The sequence below is a fragment of the Corvus cornix genome, chromosome 3 (genome assembly GCF_000738735.6).
Source record: "Corvus cornix cornix isolate S_Up_H32 chromosome 3, ASM73873v5, whole genome shotgun sequence".
NCBI lineage: Eukaryota > Metazoa > Chordata > Aves > Passeriformes > Corvidae > Corvus > Corvus cornix.
In genome coordinates, this window is record NC_047056.1 from 44,981,220 (window position 1) to 45,007,769 (window position 26,550).

Here is a 26,550-nt window from a genome sequence, read left to right on the forward strand (position 1 = left end):
ACATTCATGACAAAATTAATTCCCCTAGAGAAATCTGAAATATATTTGAGTCCATTAATTGGAACTGCACAATGAGCTTTCTGCAGAATATTTTTATCAGGGAAGATGTGTTCAGATTGTATCTACTGAAAAATTAATGTGGGGGTTTGTAGAAATATATGTGGAACCTTACAGGCTATAGGGGTAATTTCACCTTTGTTGCTGACTCCACCTCCAGTAACTGTTTATATGAACTGGAAAATTACCTAGAACAGCTTCTGGCTTAGAAAAAAAACCCCACACGTGTTGAATTTGGTTCAGTTGTGAAATTCTGGAAGATTACAGCTATTCCAAATTTAACTATGAGACACAACAGAAATCTAGACTGCCCTTTAGCACAGGTCCACTGCATTTATCCTATAGACTAACTAGTTTCAAAGTGAAGAAACATTTAAATGCTTTCCTGTCCTCCTTTGCTTATGCTTAACTGAACTTAGGCAGAGAGAGAGGTGATCTAGTTAAGAAACAAAGGACTTCTCCACATTCAGAGGGGTTGAGAACAGACAAGAGCCTTCACCATGAGTGGGTTATTGCTGGTAGATCTCAAGAGCAACCAGTCTGATACTGGAAAGTGTGCAAAACTGATACTCATTTCTCCTGACATAAGAATATGTCTGAAGTTGGTGAGAGGGATCATAGCTGGGAGGAAACAATTGCCTTTAGAATTGGAATTGGAAAATTCAGGCCTTGCTGTTTTTCACATCAGGCATGGCAGGAACATTGCTCATTTTCTCAGTGCCAGTTCTTTATGAGTGTCAGAGTAAAGCTTTGTTGGACAGCATGCAAAGACAACAGCTCCTGAAAAGGGAAATTTGTGCTATACATAAAGAACATGTTATCCCTGTTTGGCAGTAATTCAGGTTCTGCCTAACGCTGCTGTGTATAGGGATGAATTTACTGCTTTTATTGATCTTTGTATCTCTCCTGTGGAATGAATAATAAGTAGATAGTATTCATTTTTACAAACTGGCAATTTGTTCAATCACGTTGCCTTCTTGAGTGTGTAACTTGAATATCATTGATGTCAGTGATATTACACTTGTGTATCTGGAAAGAGAAATGAGGGCATTGAGACTGCAACTTGTCAAAGGTCAGTCAGTCAATCTGTACAAATGCTGAGTTTAGAACACAGCAGTGTCTGATATCCTGTGCCCATAATCTCTACCTCATACCTCAGTGATTTAAAACCTGTGCCCCTCAGATAACTGTTGTCTGGAAACTCTGACTTAGTTGACGGTGTTTGTTTCTAGATAAGTAGAGGCATATTGTCTTTGCATTCCTTGTCTCTCACACGCTCTCCTCTCTCATTGTGACCGAAACTATTGCTGAACGATGTGGTGTCATTTTAGATGATAATCTCAGGTAAATCATTAACGGTCACAGGCTGGCCTACAAAGGGGTTTTTTTAACTGATTCTATTAATGAAGTACAAATTGTATCATCAGTTGCAGCTTTCATATTGCCCTAGTCACACAGTTTCTTCCTTGCTTAGTATCTCTGTGTGGTAAGGCTAAGCCAACATAAAATAGGAACACAGACAGGGTTCTGGGAACACACTATGTGAGAAGGTTTCTTCAAAAGGTTTGTAATAGGCCATGCTATACCCCTAGTCCTGCCCCTTGCATTCTCGTCACTGAACCATTTTTAAAATCCTGGATCTGTCTCACCATTTTTTCCACTCTTACGCCAGGCCTATTTGTAGTTTCCCCACCTGTTACTGTGTGTATTGCGTTGTAGCTGACTGCATGTTGCTCCACGACTTCAGTGTGCCAACAGACTGACTGCAGTGTGGTATATAAGTTACAATATACTTTTCCCAGTTTTTCCTTTACCCGCTTCTAATTTGTGCAAAGCATCTATCAAAGCTTCTGATATTATTTAGTTCATGATCGGTCTTTGTGAGTTGCACCTACCCTGACAAGAACGCTTAAACCAAAAAGACATCCTCAAAGAGGCTAGCTCAAGTGATAAGGGGCTTCAGATATCGTGGTTCCTTATGAATACAAATGTGTCAGTACGTGAAGTTTGAGGGCTCTTCTCATTCATGAAAGGTATGGTCTTGTGCTGTGCTGCCTGGCAGTGCCATCGCCAGAGGCTTTGCCTAGCTATGTTACATCTTTCAGCACTCACGTTGCAGTTTGTGATTGTTAGTACGTATCACAGTACTGCCGAGTGACTTTGTGGCAGAGACCAGATGTTGATTGATTCCTACTGCTACCTGCCCTGAACCCTCGCTGAGAACCAGGACCATCTGCTGTGCAGGATGCAGAGCTCTAAGCAGGGCCCTACAAACAGTAGGAACACTGCCTCCAGGGTGTAAGGGACCCTAAATGCCTGAGCAAGCCTGATGTCCTAGAATAATGCTAGGTGTGTTTGGGTGCAGGCCACACCCAGTCTGGAGCGGCGAACATGGAGGTGAAGGGTGTATGATAGGTAAAGCACACCGTAATCATCATTTTGGTGTCGATTCCGTGGGGCTTTTAAACAGACAAAGCCTCTGCTCCTGAGAATTCTTTTCTAGGTGGACATTAAGGACCAAAGGAAGCATTGCTGACACTGTTTCAGAGATGGCAGAGTGCAGCATGATAAGCTTGTTTCTCTCAGTGAGAGTAGTCTGATGAGCTAACACGCAGATTTTTGGGAAAATTTTATCTGATGTGACTTGCTCAAGGTCACATAAGGGCATCTTAAGCTGGCATTATCACACCACGTCTCAGCCCCGTGATTTTCCTTCCGCACAAAGGGTTGGCAAAATCCAGTGATGTCAGTGCAGTCAGCATTTTCTCCATACCCCTGAAGCCCAAGCTATGCTTTGGTAGTATTTGTTGGTCCCATAAATGTTTCTTGCTACACTTCATCCATGGCTGAATTCCAGGGACAGAGTAAGTCGTCTCTATATATAGCTGATGAAACACTTTGGGATCTTCTGACAATGACAGTTGTTACTATGAAGCCAGCAAGTGAATTTTTTCTGTTCTTTCTTAATTTTTATTTCCAAACCTATCACTTGAAATAATATACTTTTAAAAAAGGATTTAGCTACTGCATAGATAATATCACCATGTATAAGTAGCATGGAGATTTTTCAGAGTCGAAGTTTGTGCCTCTTGGTGCTAAATGTGGGAGGGCTAAATATGCTCAGTGCCCACAGTGCTTTTCCTTAGCTCAGACAAAATCACGGTTTTGGTTCCTGGATGTATGGCCCTGTTCTCTGCTCTCTATTTTCCTTATGTATGTGTTAATTTCAGAAATAGGAAGTGAGTTTAAAGTTTATTCATGCTACCTTTACATAATGAATTTAGTTCCTTGGTTTTCTTCTTTTAGTGAACTTACAATGCATTGTGTTTCTTACATTGAAGAAGGCAGGTTATATTTATTGTATTGCAAAAAAACCAAACCCCAAAACCTCTAATAAATGATGAATACATTTTATAACACGCCTTACCTTTCTGGTTAGCTTTGTTAGGGAACTTTATGCATAATTTTTTAACAGAATCCAACATTTTGGCCCAATCTAAATTATCATTTTCTTAAATAATTCAGATTTTTGTTGGTTAAGCTTTAAACTAGTGGATATTTGCTACAAGCAAAAGAATATTTTATGTACAGTGACAGTTACGGCGTGCTTTGAAAAGAAAAGGGCTTTTTGATCCCTCTTTTAAGATTCTATTAACAGTTTACACAAAAAAATAGTCACTTTGAATGTATTTTTTTTTACCTTTCATTGACTTCTTTCTTGAGAAAGCATCCTACTGTTCTTTTTCACAAAGAAACAGGCTGTGACTATGACAAGATGATTACTTAAAGACTTAATGACTGATTGAGTTCTCATAAGGTTCTTTATCTTCCTGTGGCCTTTCTGAGACAGTTTTGGCAGATACAAACTGTTGTGTTCCTACACAGAAGGGTTACAGCTGAAAACTAATGGTGACCATTTCCATGTCAGTTGATTGTTTCACAGGCTATTATTTAAGTAGAGAAATCTGGCTCATTTCTTATTCTAGATCTCATTAAGTTCAAATAGAAGAATGATCTGGTGAAACATTGTTTGTAGTGTTCAGCATTTTTTAAGTTTTAATAGAAGTTGTCAGTTTATTCTACAATTTTGTGAGAGGGAAGCATAAGAAACATGTTGAAGGATTGAAAGTCTGAGAAACAGTAAAAATGCAAAGGAGAGAATTCTTGAAAGAATGATATGATGGCTTTTAACAAGTAAATGAATGTTAAATATAAACTCTGTGAAAAACTTTCTATTTCATTAAGAAGAATGATGAAGATTGATGTCCTTTAGCCAGAAAAGCCCTTTGATTCTCAAGGAACTTCATGCAAAGCGTACCAGAAGGCTTTCACTTGGGTGGTATTCACTTGTGTGAACTCACAAACCACCTTCTCTTGCTAGGAAAGGTCTGGCCTTTTTGGTGCTCCTCATGCATGGGAAGTGATGCCTGGTTGCCACAGTGTTCTCCTGGGTTCAAGGCATCATTCTCCTGGATTGGCCTTTACTAGTGTGTATGTTAGCATGAACTACAACTGCACACCTTTTGCCAAATAAAAGACAAAAAAAATTGATAATTCAGCTCTGCCATCTCCATTTCTGATCTCCCCCTGCCACCTTACTTCTTCTAATCTGTTGGCAGTCATGAGTATTCTTTCATCTTGTCACATTTTAAATAACCTGTGTCATTTCTGCCTTAAATATACTTGCTGGCTCTCAGGTGTCTTGCCGTGTCAACTTAAAATTCCCTATTCACATGGTTCATTGTGTTTCTTTCTCTATTTGAGGCTTTTGTCCTTTCTTTCCTGCTCAGGTTGCTAATTTCTGTTTTGGTTTTATTTTCTTTCTCCTTAGGCACACATAGTTCATGGCTATTTGACAGCTTTATTTGGGATAGTCCTAACCTACCTCTGATGTGAGAAGATCCTTAGTGAAGCAAACTTATTCATACTGCTGTGCTGGGCACAGCTTTCCTATTCTCTTGTTGAGCTGAAAGAGGCAGCTCTCTTTCCACTTCAAGTTTGGCTCTTTCCACTATGGACCTCCATTCATATGTTTCTCATTACCATCCACACAGTTAGTTTATAAAATTAAATTAAAGTAGTAAACAAAATACCAGATACTCCTTCTAAAGCTCCATCTATAAATATCTCTGCTGCCTACTCATGCTGTCTGATTAAGAGGCAGTAAGCAGTTAGTTAGAGAACCTAAAGCAGGTCAGATTCCATCAAGATAGGCAGGAATTTTTTTTTTTTTAATGAGGCTATTCCATTTAGCTTCCTGTTTCATGGGTAAAATCCCCAATGTTCTCCAAATGCACTCTGACAATGTTGAAGTCTCCTATTTTGACATTTTCAGAATGAAAAAGACTTTTCATTCTAAAATATTTTTTGATCCAAAATGGACTAATACAACCTAACCTGGCTAATATAGCCAAAGTGGGTCTTGAAATACTCGATTTTTTTAATCTCTCAGACTAGCTGAGAGATGCTATGGTTCTGGCTGTTGGTTCCTTGGAACAATGAAGACATTTTGGTTTTATTTGCTTTGTTATCAAGTACTGTTTACCTATGTACCAAGTAAACATGGGAAAATGAACAGTACCTTTGCTGCAGTGGCTAGCTATGTTTTGAGAATATTCAGTTATTTTATGAAAAAACTTAATAGCTTTCTTTCAGAATTCTGGAAAATTTGGGTAGAATGTCCTTTGACTTCTAGAAATCTAGGCCTGGGTCTGATTCCAGTCCTAATCCACAGTGTGATTGGATATTCTTTGTCAAATAAATTCTTTGCCACAGCACCTCAGTTTTTATTTCATGACACAGGCACCCTGGCCCGTGTTAGAGGGTGAGGACCAACAAATGAAATATGGGTTGTGGCTAATACCTCCCTGTATGAAGCCATCAGTACCTTTAAGGTTCACCTGTAGTGCACAGTGGGGACTGGTGCAGAACCATTTTCATCCATGTAGATCCCCAGACAAGGCAGTGCCAAGGAAAGGCACAAAGCTGGTTGCAGTGGCTCACCTCTAATGAGGGAGTGCATGGAAGGTCACAGGTTTCATCAGTGCAGGAGAGCTCTTCGCATGGGGAACAGCTCTGGGTCACAGTATTACAATTTATGTGTGTACTTCTGGGACTCCTCTGACTTCTTCCTGCATTTCCTTAAGATACTTTCCTGTGCTCTATATAGCGAAAAAGAAGAAAAGGTTTTACTGACTTCGAAGGCTTGAATTATCATTTACGTAATTGCAGGTAGACTTGTATTGCAAACGGAAGTGACTACCAGGCTATAAAAATAAACCACACAAATTACACCAGCACACGTATAATGTATATGTACATGAGTTATGTTGTTTTGTAATTGCTATTTGATATTGTCTCAGAGGATCCTAAAGGGAATGCTCACTTGTGTTTGAGCAAAAAAGTCTAAGCATAGCATTTACTTTGTTACATAGGTGGAAGTGTAGCAACCTCGAGAATATTTGCACTGAGCAGGGGAAAAGCATGTGGTTCTGTCTGGCTGCTTAGATTTGGAATTTCATTTTTAGACTGTTTCTCTCACAATATGCACATCAGTCTTTCAGAAGTTGAGCTTGCTTTTATTGCATAAGTTGTTGCAATCCTCTTCTGAATTCCAATTTGCAACCTTAGTGCTGCATTTACGAAGTTTTTTTGAACTGAGGAGTAGGTATTTTCTGTGCATGTGTGCATGTTCTTCTATATTGCTTGGAGTTATGGGATAGAAGGTGACTTGGAAGAAAGCAGAGCTTTAGTTAGCAATATGAAATGGAGGGCATATGCTGTCTAGGTGTAAATTATTCTGGTTATTCATTCCCAATGGTTTAGAGATCTACTGAGCCTTTACTGAACATAGTTTTCCCTTACACCTGGTTTTGTAACTTAGGGCTTCCAAAAGCACAGCTTTGGTGAGCATTTTCTTTTTCTAAGTGAGGTTCGAATTGTATCCAGTGTGAACACCGCTAGAGAAGATGACCTTGGCTGATGATAGGTGCAGGCATTAATGACAAGCTACATGAAGAACGTAGTAAACTTGCCAGTTCCCAGAAGAAACATTGTTGCCAAAGCAACTGAAATGATACCGCACGGGAGATACCGGACATGCTTGCCAGGATGCTTGATCTCAGCGCTATCCTTTGAGATTTTGCCCTGTGGAAAGCACCGGCAAATGGTTCCTGTCACACGTGTAAAGTTACTGGGTTCCACAGAGCTTTGTATGTGCTTCTTGGTGCCTGCTTTTGGATTTACTGAGTGTGTTTCCTGGACAAAAAGATACGTGTTGCCTTTTAATTGTGCTTCCATGCCGTATGGTTAACTCCAGACCTATTTTCACTGGAAAACGTTTCATCTCTTGGGTGTCCTTGTCTGCGCTGGCTCGTGTAATCCTTAATCTGAAAACGCCAAGTGACTCAAGGCGGGACACGGGCTTCAGACTAACGATAAGCAATGTCGAACTGCATTAGCAGCTCGCAGGCGGGTTTTGGGGAGTGGGATTGCATGTCAGTAAGAGAGAAAGAACCAAAACAAAAGGACGGGTATGTGTCAGATTGGAAGAGCAGACCGGCAGGCACGACGGTCAGTCGTTTTGGGCCGGAGCGCTGAGGGGAGCAGCCGCCGCTCCTCGCTGACCTCGGCAGCCCTGCCCGCCCGGGTGCCCGCGGCGGGGCCGGGGCCGCCGCCCGAGCCACGTGACGGCCCGGCGGGGATAATAACCCGCGGCAAAGAGCCGCCCCGGGCTCCTCCGCAGGGTCAGCCACAGGGACCGGCAGCAGCAGCGGCAGCAGCAGCAGCAGCAGCAGCAGCAGCAGCAGCAGCAGCAGCAGCAGCAGCAGCAGCAGCGAGGGGCAGAGGCACAGGGGATACAGGGAAGGAAGGTCACCACAGGTCAGCACCTACCTGGCGGTTTCAGCCTCTGCTCTCAAAGAGATTCGTCACTATTCATTCCCTGTCACCTTGGAAAAAGAAAAAAGAAAGAAAGAAAGAAAGAAAAAAGACACTGCTACTTACAACCCCTCAGCAAGTAAACTAAACTTAAATCGTAGTAGAAGCTGCAGCAGCTGAAGCTGATCCCTGGGTAGCATGAATAGCATGAATCAGATAGAAACAAACATGCAGTACACCTACAACTATGAAGAAGATGAGTACATGACCCAAGAAGAAGAATGGGACAGGGACCTGCTCCTGGACCCAGCATGGGAGAAACAGCAAAGGAAGGTCTGGAAATAATGTGTATCTGTGTGTGTGCTTCTGTGTGGAATGATGCCCTATCTTATTGCCGTGCTGTGTCCGGAATTGTTGGGGTTGTACAGCAAGGGGTTCTAATAAAATATATTTTACATTGTATAAACCATTTATATAATGTATAGTAGCTTTGCCATATTTTGAGGATAAAGCATTCACTTTTTTGATTCTTAAGTGAAACCTATGTCAGATGAAAATGATTTATGAGTCAGGAGTTTATTTTTATATTGCACAGCAAATATTCTGTCAGTACTTCTAAATTTATGTATAAGTATTTCAGTAACTTTCAACTTCAGTTCCTGGGTCTTCCTTTCAGAAAGCAGACTCTGAATTTATGTACGCACCTTATTGATTTTCAAAAAGAGTAAATTGCAATTATAAACAGAGATGAACGAGATGGTTCAAAATTAGTGTGCAAAAAAGGTTGCAGTATTTCTGAGAGCAGACTGAAAAATCACTTTTGAAATTGTAATCTTGCAAGTCAGCTCTTTCTAGAATTTATCTCCATTCTGACTGAATAACTTGACAAGGAAAATATTGCCCAGAAATATTTCCACGCTATATTTGGAAAACTGTATGTCATTATTATGTTCCTATATGCCAGTTCACTGTCTGGGAAAAAAAAAAAAAGAGGTCTGTAAACTCCTCAGGATACAGTTTTAGAAGAAATCCTTCTTGCCTTGTAGGTGTAAGAAAACTATTGTGCTACCAAGTACTGTCCATGTTCTTTTTCTGAACATAGGCAGAAATTATGATCCCAACAGCAGTCATGTCAATGCTTTGGTACTTTAGTAATATTTGCAATATCTAATTTCATAACATTAAATTTTAAGTAGCATACGGAAAGGAAAGATGAAATAATGCAAAGGATTTATTGCTTCCTAATTTAAAAGGTGATGTTTAAGTCACAGCTGACAGATCTGGGATTAAAAGGTTATCGGCTGGTTACAAGAACGAAAAAAAGAGAGGGAGAGAGAGACAGTGGTCTGGACAATGAATTTGAATATGCATTTTGCATTGGTGAGCAACTTAAGTAGAAGGTGCAAATTTAGATCTTATGACACTCTGTCCCACTGTTACAGCTTCTATAAAAGCTGTACTATAAAAGTATAATTATAAAAGTAAGAGCTGTTAGAATTTTTGGGGCCAGTGGGCTTGCTTTTCCATTAAAATTTGTAGAACCAGTATTTTCCTCTCAGATTGATCTTACAGCCTCCCTCATTCTGTGACTTTTATCTGGTTTTGTTCATTTTCTTACATTCATACCTATTCAGATCCTCCTGTGTGAGGATAGGGGAAGTTCTGTTCTAAGCTGAAGTTCACTTTTCTTGATCTAGCAGCTGCTGCAGCTCCTGACCAATAATTAAGTTGTACTCATCAACACTGGCATTTGTTTTCATTTGGCACTCTTCAGATGGTGAACTATACTTTTATGTTTTATAACAAGAATGACAGTGCTAAAGTACTTTAGTGATTTGAAACTGCTCATCTGTAAGAGGTTGTGTTACATCTAACTAGGATTCAATTGTCCAGTATTTCAGAGAAGGCTGTTTTCAAAATAAAATGGACAGGTTACTAGATAGTTATGCACTCTAATGCAGTTTTCCTTCAATGCAGATAAATGTTAAAAAGGAAGGAGAATTTGGAATAGGTAGACATTCTTATGTTTACAGTAAGTCTCTTGACTTTTACAGGAAAGCAGGGAGCAATTATACTGCATTGAAAATTTTATGTTTCCATTCCTCTGAACAAGCAGTACTTCAGCAGAAAGTCAGATTTCCACACTGACAAATTAAAGCAGGCTCTGCTTTGCTTCCAGAGAGTAGAGAGCGTGGTTTTGCTACTTTATGTTGCCAGTTCCCAGGGTTTAGTTTTAGTATTAATGTGATACTGTATTCAAATAAAAGTTATAAGAGGAGATCCTTATTCCTCATCTTGGAAAGAAGTCTGAATTTATTATTACATGAAAAGTAAGTACTTGCATGATAAAGGGCCTGATAAACTTTGTAGAATGTCAAGGCTTCTATCTTCTCCTAATTTGTGCTAAGACAGTTGCAGAAAGTGCTTTCTTAGGTTTGTTATTCATTAGGAGAAGATTGCAAGTACATGGGCGCAGATCTTTGTTCTAACTGGTAATACAATATTCAGAAGTGATCTTGCTGGAGCCCTGGCAGTTGGCAGCATATATTTTCTATTAGACAGTCTTGGAACAAACCAAAAATAAACGCCATTGTTTCTATTGTGGGCTGCCCTCTCCAGACTTGCCATTTCAGTGATATGCCTGGTATGAAATCTGTCAACAGATGCTGGTAACACATGATGACGTCCGTAGGATTACAATGGAGGTGACGCCTAATTATAACTGTGGTTCGTAGAGTATTATGGTCTGCTGTAATCCAGGCTCTTTGGTGGTTGCAGATGTCCAAAAATATATGAAGAACACTGTAGGAAAGAAAGCTGAGCTGTAGTTTAGCACTGTCTCTCTGAATGTGAACAACAATTTAAATGAATTAATTGAGGTAACATTTAGCCTGTGTCAACTCAGCATATCGAGAAAATGCAGCAATTTGACCATTTCTGCGTTAGACACTATTGGCAAAAACTTAAACAGGGTCATATGGTTGGGCATTTTAGACAGCAACGTGAAAGAAAAAATTGTATTTTGGATGGACATGCTGTCTACAGTAGAAAGTAATTAGAGAACTATGGCCTTAGTGTCTTTTGAATATATAGATGTGTACCATGAGATGGGAGACTTCTGAAGTCTGCTCCTTGACCCACTACACTTCCACTGCCCACGTGCATTAAAACAGCAGCTGAAAGATCTATGGAAGTGGCCCCTTGTTCCTTCAGTACTACACAGAAATAAAAAAGTATTGGAAGTTAGAAAGTCTGGCCAGAGAGGGTGGGATTATTTTCTTCATTCTGCTCTGTAATCCTAGACAAGGTCAGCTCACCTCTGACCTTGGTTTTCCCACCGGTAGAAAGAGGACAGCAGTTATATTTGTAAGAACTGGTATAAGTGGTTTGTTCTATGGTCTGTCAGACTAGAGATGAGCTGTCTTTCAGTCCCTACCCTGCTGGACTGGAGTGGAAGTGGAACTCATACTAGCTTCTAATGGAAGACTTAAAACACAATTCCTCTTTTCTTCATAATAAATTTATTTCTTAAATTTTCAAGAAAAGTTCAACAGACTCCACAAACCTTTTAGTTTTCACTACCCTGTGTCTCAATATAACTAAAAGGAATGCAAGGAAATGCAGTGTCCCTTAGCTTAGGAAACCTAGCACAGCAATGCTACTTGAAATGCACACACACTGTATTTTTGCAATGTTTTTGATCTGCCAACACAGCTTGGTGAGCCATGAGTTAAACAGCCCTCTTGCCTATTTGCAACTTTGCTATGAATAATTATAAGAGTGAGCGTGCTTTTTAAAAACTTTGACATGAAATGTGGTTTGTTAGATTTCCAAGGAAGGTTGTGAAGCAATTGTTGTCCCTTCCACACTTCTACAAGTGTGGACAGTTGTATTGTAAGGCATCAACGGAGCTCACATATTTAACATGTGCCTTCTGCAGTCATTCAGACATGTCTGACACTATCGCCCTAACACACATAAGGAAAGAACTGGGAACATGTTCCTTGCCTTACTGATATTGTTAGAGATGAATGATCATATTCTAGCTTGCTGTATAACCCTGGTAGCACCTCTTTGTTAATGCAGCAGGGTTTTAATGTAGGTGTCAATGTAAATTATGGCCTTTTGGTTGGGTTTTTTGTACAGGTATAAAATAAACAAGAAGAGTTAAGATATTATTTACCTTAATATTGCCCTCTTTCTGAATGCAAATCTTGAAGACACTGAACGTTGTACATGAGTGAGGACTTTGGAAAAGATTCTTAAGGAAAGAAGCTGTGTCTTTTCAGTCTTCAGCAGTGCATATCAGATTACATTTCCAGTGTGACCTATAAGGATTTATCTGCATTACCTCCTTTGGCTGGTAATATAACTCCTGTTGTGCTTGCAAGCAAAAAAAAAAAAAAAAAGCATTTGGAAGTCACATGTATGGCAAATTATTTGGAAGGAGCTATGATTATGAACTATGGATTATGGACAATATTCTTATTTTTCTTACGTTGCTGCAGCTTCATTAAGTTCAGCAGATTTGAGAGGTTCATTGCAGCCTGAAAGAGAAATTGACCTTGTGTTCAGTCTGACTTCACTGTCTATAAATAGAGTTACAGTCAGTGTCCCGGATTTACTCTGAAGTTTGCCTGGTCTTCTATGGGTGGAATCTAAGTTGATTTCTTATCAGAAACCTCTTCCTGTAAGAATTCTACTAGGGAGTGAGAAGACAGATGTAGTGGAAGGAAACAGCTTCATTCTTCACTGGAGGAGAAAAATAAGCAAGGCTGAATGAATGAAAAATAAATGTAAGGTAGAAAACTTTTGGCAGGAGAGGCTGGATGCCACCAGCAAAATTCAGTACTGCAGAACCACTTCTCATGGATTTACAGGCTCCAGATTGAAACAATTGTTGTGGAGAATACAACAGCATCTGCAATGTGTAGAGGGCATTCCAGCCTAGGTCTTCCTCTTTCACTGGGGTTAGCTGGAAATACAATTGGTTTGGGTTTTGGTTTGTTTGTTTGTTTGTTTGTTTGTTTTAAATCATGTAAAATTCTTTCCTTGAATAATGAGCCTTGGGGTTAGGCTCCCATGGCACACACAGAACCACCACTAGAGGGTTTTTAGTGAAGTAACACTTCTTACCCACTTGGAATACCAGTGGGATTGTTGAGAAGGCACGGATTCCCCTCTGCGAGTGAGCAACATGAGCAGGGTCTGGACATGAATGTAGGAGGTGTGAGAGAAACAAAAGGTCCTCTCCTTTCGGAGAGAGTATGAACCTTCTCATTACTTAGTCCTAGTACAAACCTGTTAACAGTTGCACATTTCTCATAAAGAGGAGAGTCCTGAGTTGAGTAGCTTTAGAACTAGTTTCAGGAGGGGATTTAATATGCCAGGAGGAAAATCATCCAGAATCAAAAGCAGAATGATAATGGAAAAACCATGTGCCATGGTAGCATATGCTATTTCATATGCTGAGTCCTACACTGCAGTTCTCTCCCTCCTTTACCTTTTATGCAGATAATTAGGATGATGTAGGTGTCTTGGGAATTCTGTTGGTTGAAATGCAGGATTTTCTGTTAGTATTAATAGTTGAAAAGTACCAAAAATTTCACCTTTTTTAGACTTTTTTTCTAGTATTCATCAAGTATTTAGCTGCCTTGTATAGAATAGCATTGTCTTGCCAAATGATAATGTGTTACTGTAGAGGCAGAGTGCACCTTATGGAACATAAGTTTCAGCATTCCAAGGCCAAATGTTCCTCCCCCAGGTGCATCAAGAATTTTATTCTCAAACAATGGATGCCAAAAGCTCTAGTATTAAGGACACACAAAGAACATCTCTTGTTTTCTTTTAAATCCTATGTGTGTTAAATCTCAGTGGGAGATGGCCCCATAGAAGGTCTGCCTGAGAACTTGGTAGTCAATGGAGAAACGTAATATTTTTTTTTCTACAACAGCATGTCTTGATTTTTTCAGCATATACTGTAACTGTCCCAGGTATTAGACACTGATGGAACAGAAGGCCATGGAGTGGCAATTTCTCTCATCCTGTGAAGAGTTTCCTTGAGGGCAGAAGGAGTCTCTGTAGAAATATGGGATATGTTTATGGCTTGTTCTGTACTATTGGCCTCTTAGAGATTAGTGCTTGTTAAAATAGTAACATGTTAAATTCCTCTTGCTGATGTTACTTGCATGGAATGGTGCTTGAGAGGAGCATGCTGAAAGGATAGTGGAACGATCATATTTTGTCTTGGAAGCTGTCAATAAGGTGTGCAGCCCGGAATACTGTGGTACTGGTATATAAAGGAAAAATCAAAGAAAACTATTATGATATTCACTTTACTAGAAATTATTATGTAGGTACTTTGTTTGAATGGGAAGGTTTTCTTTACCACTACTAAGTGAGAGAAATCAATACATTACTCAATATTATGTATTCTGTTTAAACTCAAATCAACCTCTCAATGTTGACCCATTCCAGGCTCTGTATGCTTTTGAGTGTTGTCAAATTGATAATTCCCACAGTCTCAGTTTAGCTGTTAAATGCCATTCACCCCCAAATATCTGCCAGCAACAGAACTGTATGATTATGAAAATAAATTGTAAGAACCATTTTATAATGGGAAGCAAAGGCTACCTGCTTCCTTTACTCATAGATACACACCATGGCCTTCCCTGAAATTCGTATAGTAAAATGTCTGTCTGTAGATACGCTGATCCAATTAATAAGACAATAAGGATTGGAAGAAAGTATAGATCTAAGTGGGTTTCCATAAGGTGCAACCTATGTGCTTAAGAGCTGGAGAAAAGCTGTGTGCTAAGCAATGGACTTTGTAGTAATCTCTTGGGGCTGGGATGTCTGCATCTTGCCTGAATCTCTGTTTGGGTCACTGGAGAGCTGAAGAGAGGGGCATGGAAGGTGTTTGCTTGGAAGACCTCCTAGGGTTTTCAGCCCTGAGACTGCAGTAAAAAGGAATCCATGCTTATACAATTTCTCGCCCTGTGCAAGCAAAAGCAGGGCTGGGGTAAATTCTGTAAGCTAATGAATATCAGTAAGAAAATATCATGATTCCATCAACTATTTCCAAATAAAGCTAAAACAGCTTTGCAAAATGAATTTTGACTGCTTTTGGCCAATGGGGCCAGGTCAAATCTTTCATTAAAACCCTTCTGTCCTCTCACAAGACAAAATACATCATTATGATGGAAAAATCAGATGCCAGCAAATGCCTCACATGAATTGATCACTGTTGCATAAATTCTGATCTCTTTAATGATTTTCAGTTTAGGTAGTAATTTCTGAATTGCACTGTACAGTTCTACTGATTCATTTCAAAAAGACTGAGCATTAAGATTTTCTTTAATTGCAAATGGTGATTGATATGTAGATATTAATATTATTTTAGAAATTGTACTGCAGAACCTGCTTACAGAATAATGCATTGGATTTGTAGCTGGAATTCAGGTAGACATGATCTAGGAAGAAACATTTCAATGAAACAGAATTAGATGGGGATTTGTGCTGCTTTGCTTTGTCCCAAGTCAAAAAATGTCCCTCCTATGTGTTATTTTATAGCCTTACAAATAAACAAATATAAAAGTGCTTACACAGTTGGCAAAGTTGAGTTGATTTGAATGTCTTTCCTGCCAAGCATAATTTCTTCTGAGCCATAATTGTTGGGATAAACAATGTGTATCTGATGTGGTATTTCTCCACTGTGAGCACTGAGAAGTTGCTGACTCTGAGTGAGTATCTCTTTTACGACCATGCATTCTTTACTGTCAGCTGATTCCAGAAGAAGAGTGTATTCACACTGAGCACTCCATTTCTTCCTAAATTAAATTTCATTCCTAGTAGTTTGGGGGGATTTTCACATCTTCAGTGGTTTGGGAACACCATTTAATGAATTGCTGTGATAAGAGTGTGTGACATTTTTTCTTAGATCACTGGATTTGTTGGTTTGAAATGTGCCTCAGGTTGAGAGACTTGATGCATAAAGGTTATCATAACTATGCAGGTCCTATACAATGCTCTATTTCTACATGATAAAATTGGGCATGTATTTAAAGATAGAAGGTTCCTCTTTTCACACTGTTTAACCAGCAGACACAGTGTTATGATCACCTTCTGTGCCTGTTTCTGTACAGAACCTGTAGTACCTCTTCCTGCTGGCAGTACAAGGAACACTTCAGTACAGATCAAGACAACGTGGTCTCAGTAATCCTCAAACTACTGGTGTGGAAAGCTTACAGGGCACGTGTTACTGCTTTGCAGGAAGAGACAGAGGCAGAAGACTTTGAAATGCAATGATCTCCTTTTATGAAAGTGTCTCCTACTTGAAATGGTAGCTTGTAGAAATACACTTCATACTTTTGAAAGCCTGTCCAGAGGGAAACAGAAGGTGACAGCTGTCTGGCTGATTTTTAGTTAGTTTCTATAATTGGACCTAAAATTTCTGAGTGTGCACAGAGGAGAGAAAATAAATCCTAAACTTACGTCCTAAGTGCAAGAAGGGGCACTGCTGCTCCTATGTCTGGTCCTGGTTTTCCCCACTTTTGAATTATAAGGACACATTGCTTTGTCCATGTCTACATCTCCAAAACAGTGGTTGTAATACCTATGTACTGGCTTTGCAGATGGCAGTGCTAAGTGTTTACTGTACTTGATATGACTAAGATTTTCCATTTGCTTCAAATGCTTCCTCCCAACTGCTCTTAACTGCCAGAATTCCTTCAACTTGAAATCTGATGTTCGTTTTTGTTTCTCTTCAAAAAACTTGTAAATTAAAGAGGACCACCCATCCATTACTTTGATAACTTGCAGAACCTAATTTAGAGCAGACAGATTCTAATCTTAACTGCCCCCCTGAAAAGCCTTGCTCACCCCCACTACCATAGCAGGAGTCTGTGGAAAGTGACTACCCCAGGCTAAAATTAGCATCTGTGATTATTCCTTAAGCATCTAAGGAAACACTCATATTTTTTATAGGTGTTGAACACCCAGGCATTTCCACTGACGTCAGGAGGAACTTCTGTCTATTTTGCACCTTTGAAAATCAGCCTGCTATTTCGGCAGTCATAGAAAGGCTTACCTATCTAGCATTAAGTGATTTTTTTTTTAAACTCCATTTTATATTTAATCTTGGCATCAGTGTAGCTTTTCACTGCTGCAAGACTTAAGACATTGCACTCTTTAATGCGAAGAAAACTGGTACCCAGCTGCCTTAAATTCAAATTTTAAAAAAGCAAAAAACTCTAAACACCCAATTGTAAATTATTGTGTAGCTCTGGGGTATTATTTTACCTAGAGGAGTTCCTTTGGGCTATGAAAACCTCTGTAGCCCTAGCTCATCTCCAGCTCTGTTCTGGAGAGCAGTTCCACCACGTTTTCTTTGGCAGAGTAGCTGACCATCTTTGACTCTACTACTATCCGTAGTCTTCCAGTCCCCTTTATTTCCTGGGACAATGATCATCTGCTATATACCAGATTATGGAAGAAATCTGAGGCAACTGTCCCTCTTCTTAATACTTCTTAATCCTAAATAATTTCAGTAATGGAGTTTGCAGTGCAGCCCCACAAGCAGCTGTATCTGTGCATGCACATATTATGTATAATGCACTTATCATCCATCTGGCATTAATATTAAAAGACAAGCAAAACACCATACATGAGGCTGAAGTTGGTTTTCTTCCCTTTTGTCTAAGGCCTTCATTTCCATGACCAAGCACAGGTCCCAGCATGGCTCCGGTTGAGAAGAGATATGCTATAAACAAAGAACTGGTTATTTAATTGATGAAGCAGTTTGCTTATCACAAACTCTCTACTGTCTAAAACTGTTGTTTATGCCTTCAACAGTTACAGTCATCGTTGTTTATTTACCTATCTATTCTTAGTTATTCTTAGTCTTGAGAACAGGTTACTTAGTTAAATTTCTTATTCATATGTAATCAAGTCATCCAAAGATCCTGAGTAATGTTTTGCTATTTATTCTGGTTCAAAGAAAAGATAAGTAATTTAGGAACCTGAGCCACACTAAATATTAGTTAGAAACTCCTAAATTTTTCTGAAAGTCTGCTGGCTTACAGGATATTTTAAATGTTTTAGAAAATGTTATTCTATAGATAATACCTCATTAAAAAAAATTAAAGCTTAAACAAATTAACTAGGTATGTTTAAGTGGTATCTTTAATCACAGAAATAACTAAATTCTTTAAAAATCAGTTTCTCAAAACAAGCATGAAATAAAAATTGATTTTTTTTTTAGTCATCAGTTACAATAGTGAAGTAGTTCACATGGACAGATTGTGTGCTTTGTGTATTGAGATATACTACACTGAGTAACACGGCATATATGCCACACATATATGCCACAAAACCCCTTTTGTTGCATCATTGGGAATTAGTGTATGAGGTTTTCCTTTCTCTATAAGAGTCTCAACTGAAAAACCTTAGTTTAGATTACAAGCGAAACTTGGTTTGGTTATCTCCAAATGTACTACATAACAGAGTGCAAAGACAACATTTACTGTGTAAATTTGATTTTTGGGATCTGACTCTTGACATATTTTCCCATCATTTATTGGTGTCAGTGACTTAAGACTGTGTGTTTTGGTGAGGCTAAAATTGAAAAACCTTTCAATATCTGTCAGAAGACCTGCTTTTATGATTATGGAAGTGCTTTAAAGAATGTTGCTAAATTGGATAGAAACACAGTTTTATCCCACTCTGTATTGACCATTTTATAATGGATTTACTTACTCACCTGGCAGTGTAGTATATAATTACTGGATAAAGATAGCAAGGTGAAGAAAATCAACAGAGAAAACAAGGGAAAGACATTTGGAAAGCCAGTCAACTAAATCCTGGATTAGCCTACTTTAATTAATCCTTCTATTTCCAGAGGGCATACCTTTAGTTCCTTCCATACTGTAATGTGTGAATGCTTCTTTCATCTCATCCTAAATAGTGTTTGGCCATGTAAATATATATCTGCTCAAACAAAACTGTTAGCCAACAGCATCTGTGCTAGTTCATGAGCTCTTGGGAAACTAGGAAGAACACTGTAGGGTACAGCTGATGGAAGAAGGACCCGAGACTGGAAATAATAGGAGATCCTATCTCTTTATTAAGAAGGTTCTTTTGGCACTGACAGGGTAGTGGTAATGCATGTTCTTTGTTTAATATACTTGAGAGAAAGCCCCAGGCAGAATGAGGTGCACTGACTTTCTGTTTAAAACACACCTGCAGATTTCTCCCTTGCAGATCCACCATAGTATCCCCTTTGGGATTACCTATACTTCATTTTCAACTTCCCACTGGGAGAGGCAAATGAAACAGAGATTAGTCTTTTCTTCTGTAACAGTGAAGAAGTAGAAAATTGGAAAAGCATATAGAGGGAGAGAGAAAACAGTAAAATGGTTGGTCTCAGATATTTTATCATTGCTGAAACAGTTCCCTCCAAAACTGTTGGCATTTTTAATGCAAGTCTTTTTCTGAAGAGGCCTTCTAGGTTGTTGATACTCTTCTGAAGCAGAAACACAGGAAAGGTGGTGCTCCAGAATTAACTCATTCCAAGACACTTAGAAATGGTGAATTTCTTTTGACCTATCACATTTTAACTTTTTGTTGTATATTTTGGTCCCATGACATATGAAATACCTTTCCCTATCCTTTTTTTCCTTGGTTTTTCAATACTTAGATCCTCTGCCTAACTAGCACTTAGAGTGAGACCTCCCAAATGTCTCTTTGCTCAAAAATGGTGCAGAAAGCACCAGAATGCAAATAGGTCTCTGTTCCATTAATTGAGCATGCCTTCAAAAGTATCGGGAGTTGTCTTAATTTTGTTCACCCAAGATCTGTATCTAAAAGTCTTGTAGAGAGCAAGAGAGACGGTGCATGGAAAAGAGATATTTGGGAGTGTGCATCAGTACTTTGGAATTTCTAACAGAACCTATGCACTTCATGCTCTGCAAGCTCTTAGCTTAGGTCCATAGTGCCCAGCCTGCCTGGCTGGGGACGGGTATTTGGACAGCACTTTATGAGATATGAATATGTACCTCTGTATAAATGCAAAGATGCAGTCTTTATTACATGGGTGACAGAGTCCATTAAAACTGTTGTAAAAATGTGTACATTTCTTTGCTGCACTCAACTTTGTGCAGTGTAGTGGCAAATCTATTTTAATGCCCTGACAACTGGGCAAGAACTAATTTATTTCTAGGCATGCACTGTAAGGTTCTGGGGCGTAAAGTGATCGGGAATGCTGTGTAAGGTGTAGCCATACTACCTCAGGTTGTAATGTCAGGCTTACTTGTTTATAGAGTGCACATGCAAGCTCTGCAAAGTGCAGTGTATCGGAGCAGAGAATATTTGCTTAGGATGCTCTAGAGTTAGCTTACCCTGTTAGAGGAAAATACTGTTGTGCCATGCAAATAGCTGGCAGTCCTCAGAGGTTTGGGCTGGATGCTGTGAACTCCCTGCCATGCCGTGTAAGAGTACCCTGGTTCCGTCAGAAAGGTGCTGGTCCTTGTGGGTGATGATCTCTATTTCTGCAGATTTCAGTAAGAGGCACTTTGAAGGGCAAAATTCAGCAGTGCTGCATGTAACAAAGAACAAGTCTCCCATGATCTGTTAATTGTTGAATTATTAAATGCTAGAAACAATATTACCAATTTAAAGAGATCAGCATATTCATAAAATTTTCCTTTGAGGGAAATACAAAATCAACATCTGAAAAGAAAAGAGAACAAAAGCCATTGACCAAAAATAGGTTATTCAAAACTTTGCATTTGTGTTGTTCCAGTGATTCCTTTTTTGTTGTTCTTTGTTTGTGTTTGGTTTGTTTTTAAAACTTTACTGCCATTTAAGAACTGTGTTCTGAATATATTTGATTCACAGATAACTTTTTCACCAATATTTGTTTCTTGAGGATTATGAAATACAAGTTCTTTCACTTGCTACAGCATTTTAAATTTTCAAAATGTACATGAGACTGTGAAGTACATTCCATTGTAAAGATTAGTAGAGCCTGTCTAATTCTGCATTTAAAGGTCTCAGTCCATGGAATGTATTTATATTTCACGTCTACTGTGGGATAAAGGTTTTGGACATGTAAAGAAGTTTTATAACGTGGAAGAAGTCATACAGAAAGCTGTGGAAGAGCAAGAACTCAAACACTGAGTCATTACTCACAGTCTGTCTTTTCACTCTCATTGGAGAATGCAATTTAATATGGGGGCTATTATAACTTAGAAATTTGTTAGTAACTTGAGAACTTTGTTTACTTCAGAGACTATACCATTGTTTACTATTCTCTAGTGCTAATTGTCTACGTTGAGAATGTGCATTGAATAATGGTATGTAATCCAAAATCCAGAGGTATTAGTTCTGTTATGACAAGGTATTAACATACCTGTTGTTTTACATAAAAGGCAAAGAGAGCAGACTCTTGTGTAACTGTAAATGATGTCATGCATAGTGTTACTGAAGTAGAAGGGAAAATGAAGAGTTAAGATCATTACAAACAACAAGGGGTTGCTCCCCATTACTCCATCTAGCTAGTATGAATTATCCAGGGCTGCCATAATACAGCTTTACTTGTGCATCTGGACAAAGGATTCTCATACAATATTGCCTGGATGCTGTTAGGAACCATCTTTTTCCAAGGATTCATGCATAGGATGTGCATGAACAAACTGTACTGCAAAAATAGTCATTCACATACAAGAGGAAGCTGACTTGCACTGCTTAGCAAGGCAGTGACATTATTAATTAAAAGTCTCAGTATTGCAAAGCCTTCTGAGTGGAATATTCTGATAGCTCCCACACCCCAGCTCATGATGAAAGATAACCTTGTGCTGAAGATGGACTTTTAATTTATTGGTTGGGAATGTGTGGCTGATGGGAACCTTTCACTTTTAGGTCAGTGTTTTGAACCCAGGCCAGGTGAGTAAGTGACAGGGTTGCTAACACATGCAGACTGTTTGGTAATATCTGTGAGGTGACTTGTATGCTCAGTTTAGCTCTCGGCAGGACAGGTGTCCCCATCACTTAAACTACCAGAAATGGCAGCTTCATTGGAGGTGCCCAAAACTGACCTTATTAGTGAGAGGTAGGGACAGTGACTTTTCATCCTAGAGGTGAAAGCTAAAAAGATTTCTGTATGTGAAAATGCTTTCTCAGATTGCATCTGTGGGGTTACTCACAGTCATTGCTATTCTTAACAGTTCCATGAGCCACTTCTTTCTCCATACTGAAGGGGCTGGCACATTCACTAAGAGTTTAAGGAGGGAAGGATAACTAGCATGTAACTAGATTTACAGTGGTAGGTAACTGGTTTATACTAAAAAGCTTGATTTGGTTTTTAAATGCAGAATTAACATTGGATGACAGTGAACAGATTCTGAAGATGTTGGTAGTTGTTATGTGTTGTTTTCCATCTGTTCACAGTAGGTTCTGGTTTTGATTCATTTTTTCACAGTTCTATATTTACAAGACATTTATAGTTTTGTCAACTTTCTAATCTCTCTTGCTACTGTTTCTTTATTGGGCTTTTTTTCAGGGTAGTGTATGAGCATCTCAAAAACAATGGTTAATTTCCCCGCAAAATAGTGCTGTGGAATATGGAGGGTTTATTATTATCCTTGAATACAGAAGTGGGATGCTGAAAAGCACTCAGCTATGGCTAACATTTGCTCCTATCATTGTTAAAAGGATTATAGTCCCTTGTGAGGAATCAGGGGTCATAATTTGCTCAGCATTTAGGACAGTAAAAACATCTTTAAAATTCCTGTCTTAAGTGCCTTAAAGGCTGTTGCAAAGCTGGGGAGAAAACACAAGTGTTGGGGTCTCTTCTCAAGGATGATAATACAGACCTCAGGAAATGTGCATACCCATGGAACACATCATGGAATCCACTTCTTTTTATTTTGGTTTATTTAGCTTTCCATGAACACTCTTCTGCCTATTGACTTTGACTCTCCCTCTATCCTCTGTTTCTTCAGCTTTGTTTCATTATTATTCTGTCTTCACCATCTTCTTTCTTTTTCTCCAATATCGCTGACAAATCTCCAATATTAGATTTCTTTTTGCTAAGGGAAATTAGAGGATCATATGAAAATAGAAGAGGGAAATGGGGATCACCACTGAAAGAGCACCCTGACAGAAACAAAATTTACAGCCATCCATTGCTTGCCAAGTGCTTGGATTCCAACCAGGGAGTTGTTTTCTGCTGAGTGACTTCTTATTTTGTAGTCTTTGAATCACTTATACACCTAAATTTTAAGGCTTCTCAGACACAATCTGGCAGGAAAAACAGTCTTCTTGCTATTCTCCCTTTTCAAGGCTGCAGTGTAGATGTCAGTTAGGATAGGAATCTTCCATGAAGATCACAGAAAGTATGATTGGGAGAATCGAGACTTCTTGCTAATCTGAATCTGGCTTTCTTCAAGTTATTTCACTGATTCGTTAAGATTAGTTTGAACTGTAGTTCTGTCATGAAACATGCTTACAGACCCATCGTTTTGTCTTACTCAAATGTGATAAGCATGCACCCTGTTCTGTCATCTAAGTGTGTAAGTAAAGGGTAGTATAGGAAATGCTTCAGGGCAGATTCCTACAGAAGTCTGCTTAATAAGCCCTTCCACTTAGAGTGGGCCAGTAGTCACCATTAGTAGGAATAAACTCTCTGACTTGCTAAATACACATTTTTTTCCCTATGGTTTTGTGTTTAGTTTTTCTCTGATAAATAGGCTGCTATTGCAATCAACTTAGGTACATGACATAAAAGAGCTTGCTTCTGTAGAGTCTGGATGGGGGACCTTTAAAATACTTTGGCTTAACCAGCGGAACTAGGACGAATGGCTAGAGTTTAGATAGGCAGAATCATGAGCAGAGGACATGCGTGTATCTAAGTGCAGGCTTAGAACTGTAGTACAACTTAGGTTTTGCCTGCTTGTCCTTGGAAGTTTAACTTCTAATATAAGATTGGATTTAGCAAAAGTTGATGCTTACTTACCTCATTTCCCACTTTCATGTAAACAAAATATGCCAAACCTTTTATTGCCTCTAAGACTGTGTTTTTCCCTTTTTTATTAAAATTGCCACATGTAAATTTGGCACAGACCGTTCTGGTCTGCTTAGTGATAGGAGTGTGTTAAAAAACATTCAGAATTCAGAGAACACATCAGAAGCAGGCAGGAGAGGGTTTTTTTCCCTGGCAGTTCCTTTGTCTTTCTAATTCCTTCACCTTAACAAATTAGGTAGGTTGCAGTTGTTGTGAAGATAAGAATGGGTAGAGATATCTTACTATTCTTATAATGCAAGATAAAACCCATACCCATGCTTTTACTACAGGTTTTCATAGGTTCCCTACCTCTTTTATTTCTGTGTTATTTTTCTGAGCAGGTTTCTCTTATTTGCATGATGCTTGAAATTCCAAAAGTTAAAAGTAGATTTAGACCAGTATTTTCCTACAGATCCTGAGTACCTTTTAGTTTGAAATGGGATTTTTAATATTGCACGTGTTCCTAGTTCTAAAATATCAATGTTTTGTTTGAAAGTACATTTTGAATAGGCAGAATTCTTTTAAATTGAAAAGATACTGGAACAGACAACCCTATGGTACTGCATGTACTTTGAGAAGTCACATAGTTGTGTTGTACAGATACTTGTAAAGCTTTCTTAAATGGGTGTCATCAACAGTACTGAAAAAGGAAGGGGCTTCCTTCAGGGAATAGAGCTGTTGGGGCATTATATCGATGGTCCATCAAAGCCCTGAGTTGTCTGAACACTTACCTAAATTTTCACACCTAAGCTTGAGGCTTCTCTCTTGCATGTAAAGATGGGCTTGTGTGCCTAAAACTTCTCTGTCTTTTTCAGCTATCTCAGGTGATCCCATAAAGATATCTGCCTGCTCCTAATAAATTTTGCAATACTTTAACTGTTTTAGCCTCTTCAAAGACCTTGTGAAACCTCTCTGCTTCCTTCCTTTCCTTCCTGTTCTTTCCTTAAGAAAAAAAGGCTGAGGTGAGGATAGTGCAGGCAGTGACCCATACTAAATTTTCCATGCAACTTGCTACCTCCTGAGGTTTTTTCCAGTTTAGATCACTGGGACAACATAAACTTTCTCTGTTGTCTTCTCTGAAAGAATGAACTAAGGTCACTCACATTGTAACAGAAGGCTTAATAATCTAAAATTTCTTGGGGTTCAGCCTTGCCAAATTATTCTTCAAGGGATATTTACATGCTCTGGGTGTTTTTTTGGTTATAGTGAGCACTGTAAAACAGACGTGCAGTCATTCAGTACTGGAGGGAGTTGCATGTTTTACAGGAAACCCTACACTCACACGGGATTAGGCCACCTGCTTTGCAAGGACTGAGGTCTCCCCAGGCTCTTCCATGCAAGCAAAATGCAGAGTGCCAGTAAGACATGTGCAAAGTCCTGTGTGATGAATGCATCCCTTTAGTGTCTTCTCCTGTGAGTGATAAAACTAAGGGATGGGAGGAAGTTCCCTCAGTTAGTAGAGCAGATCTGCTGACAGTGCAGAATATGCCAGTATATAATCTCTGACACCATCTGTTAAGATATATAGACAAATGTGCTGGAGCAGGAAGGGCTTTCCCCAGTTTTGGATTTGGGGTTCTTGTGATGGAGCTTCTACTCACTTCCATTGTGAGATGGTTCTGTGCTTATCCTTTCTGTTGTTCCCAGGAATCTGGCTTTGACATAGTGCTTGTGATTTGAGGGTTTCCTTTTAATAACCTTTTAGAATATGCTAAACCTTTCCGCTACCTTAACCTTCATGTCATCATTTACTGTCTTTCCCTCTGCTTCACTTGAGTTGTTGCTATGCTCTGGCACATTTGGTGTTAAAATCCCACTTTGCTTCCTGGTGTTCTGGTGTGATCCAGTTGTACTGGTGAAGCACCTCTCCTGTTGTAGTTATTCTAGTTATTTTACTAACTTGTGCCAATGCATATAGGTTTCCACTGCAAGGGAAAAGAAGAGCAAGGGAACAGTTAATAATAATTCAAGCCAACAACTAAAATGTAATATTTTATTTATTTTCAATTAATAAAAATATATTCCTGCATGTATACAAGTATAGCTGTTCTAGATGCTCTAGGAACAGCTGAAAGATACCATGTGTAGTCATTGGTTTATATCAAGCTGGTTTAAAAATGCTATGCAATTTTCTGCTGTGTTTCACCTTCCAGCCTCTTCTTTTGGGAACAGAATAAACAGTTAAAAGAACGAGGGCCAACACAGACTGCATCCTAAGCCCAGAGAAAACCCCTGATTCCACAGCCATCAGAACACACTGTGGACACAGGAGCTAGGAGATCATGTTGCAGGTTCACAACTTATATTTTAAAACATGGATAACAGTCAGATGGGAAATTCTTCAAGGGGAAACCTCAGTCTGGCCTACTGGGAATGTTCTGGCAGAGCTCCTTCTGTAACACCCTTGTCATGCACTCAGAGCCCAGTAATGTTCTGTATAATTACAGAGTGAATCACTGCATCCCATTTAGCCTAGAAGTAATGAAGACCCTCAGCTAACACAGAGAGGAAAAGCCCTTTAGAAGAAGGGCTGTAAAGCAGTTCCAAGAAACAAC

The 26,550-nt window shown here is 39.1% G+C and overlaps 1 protein-coding gene across 9 annotated transcripts in view; it reads left to right on the forward strand.

The window, feature by feature from the left end:
• The first annotated feature begins 7,860 nt into the window (after window positions 1-7,860).
• Window positions 7,861-26,550, forward strand: part of ACTN2 (actinin alpha 2) — a 68,860-nt gene continuing 50,170 nt past the window's right edge. For 7 of the 9 annotated variants that reach the window (XM_010391509.3, XM_010391508.3, XM_019281283.2 and 4 more), the window contains exon 1: window positions 7,861-8,268. In XM_010391509.3, the coding sequence (XP_010389811.1) occupies window positions 8,134-8,268 (135 nt within the window). In that variant the 5' untranslated portion in view covers window positions 7,861-8,133. The remainder of the gene's footprint in view (window positions 8,269-26,550) is intronic. The other 2 variants (XM_019281280.2, XM_010391507.3) reach the window with 1 other exon arrangement.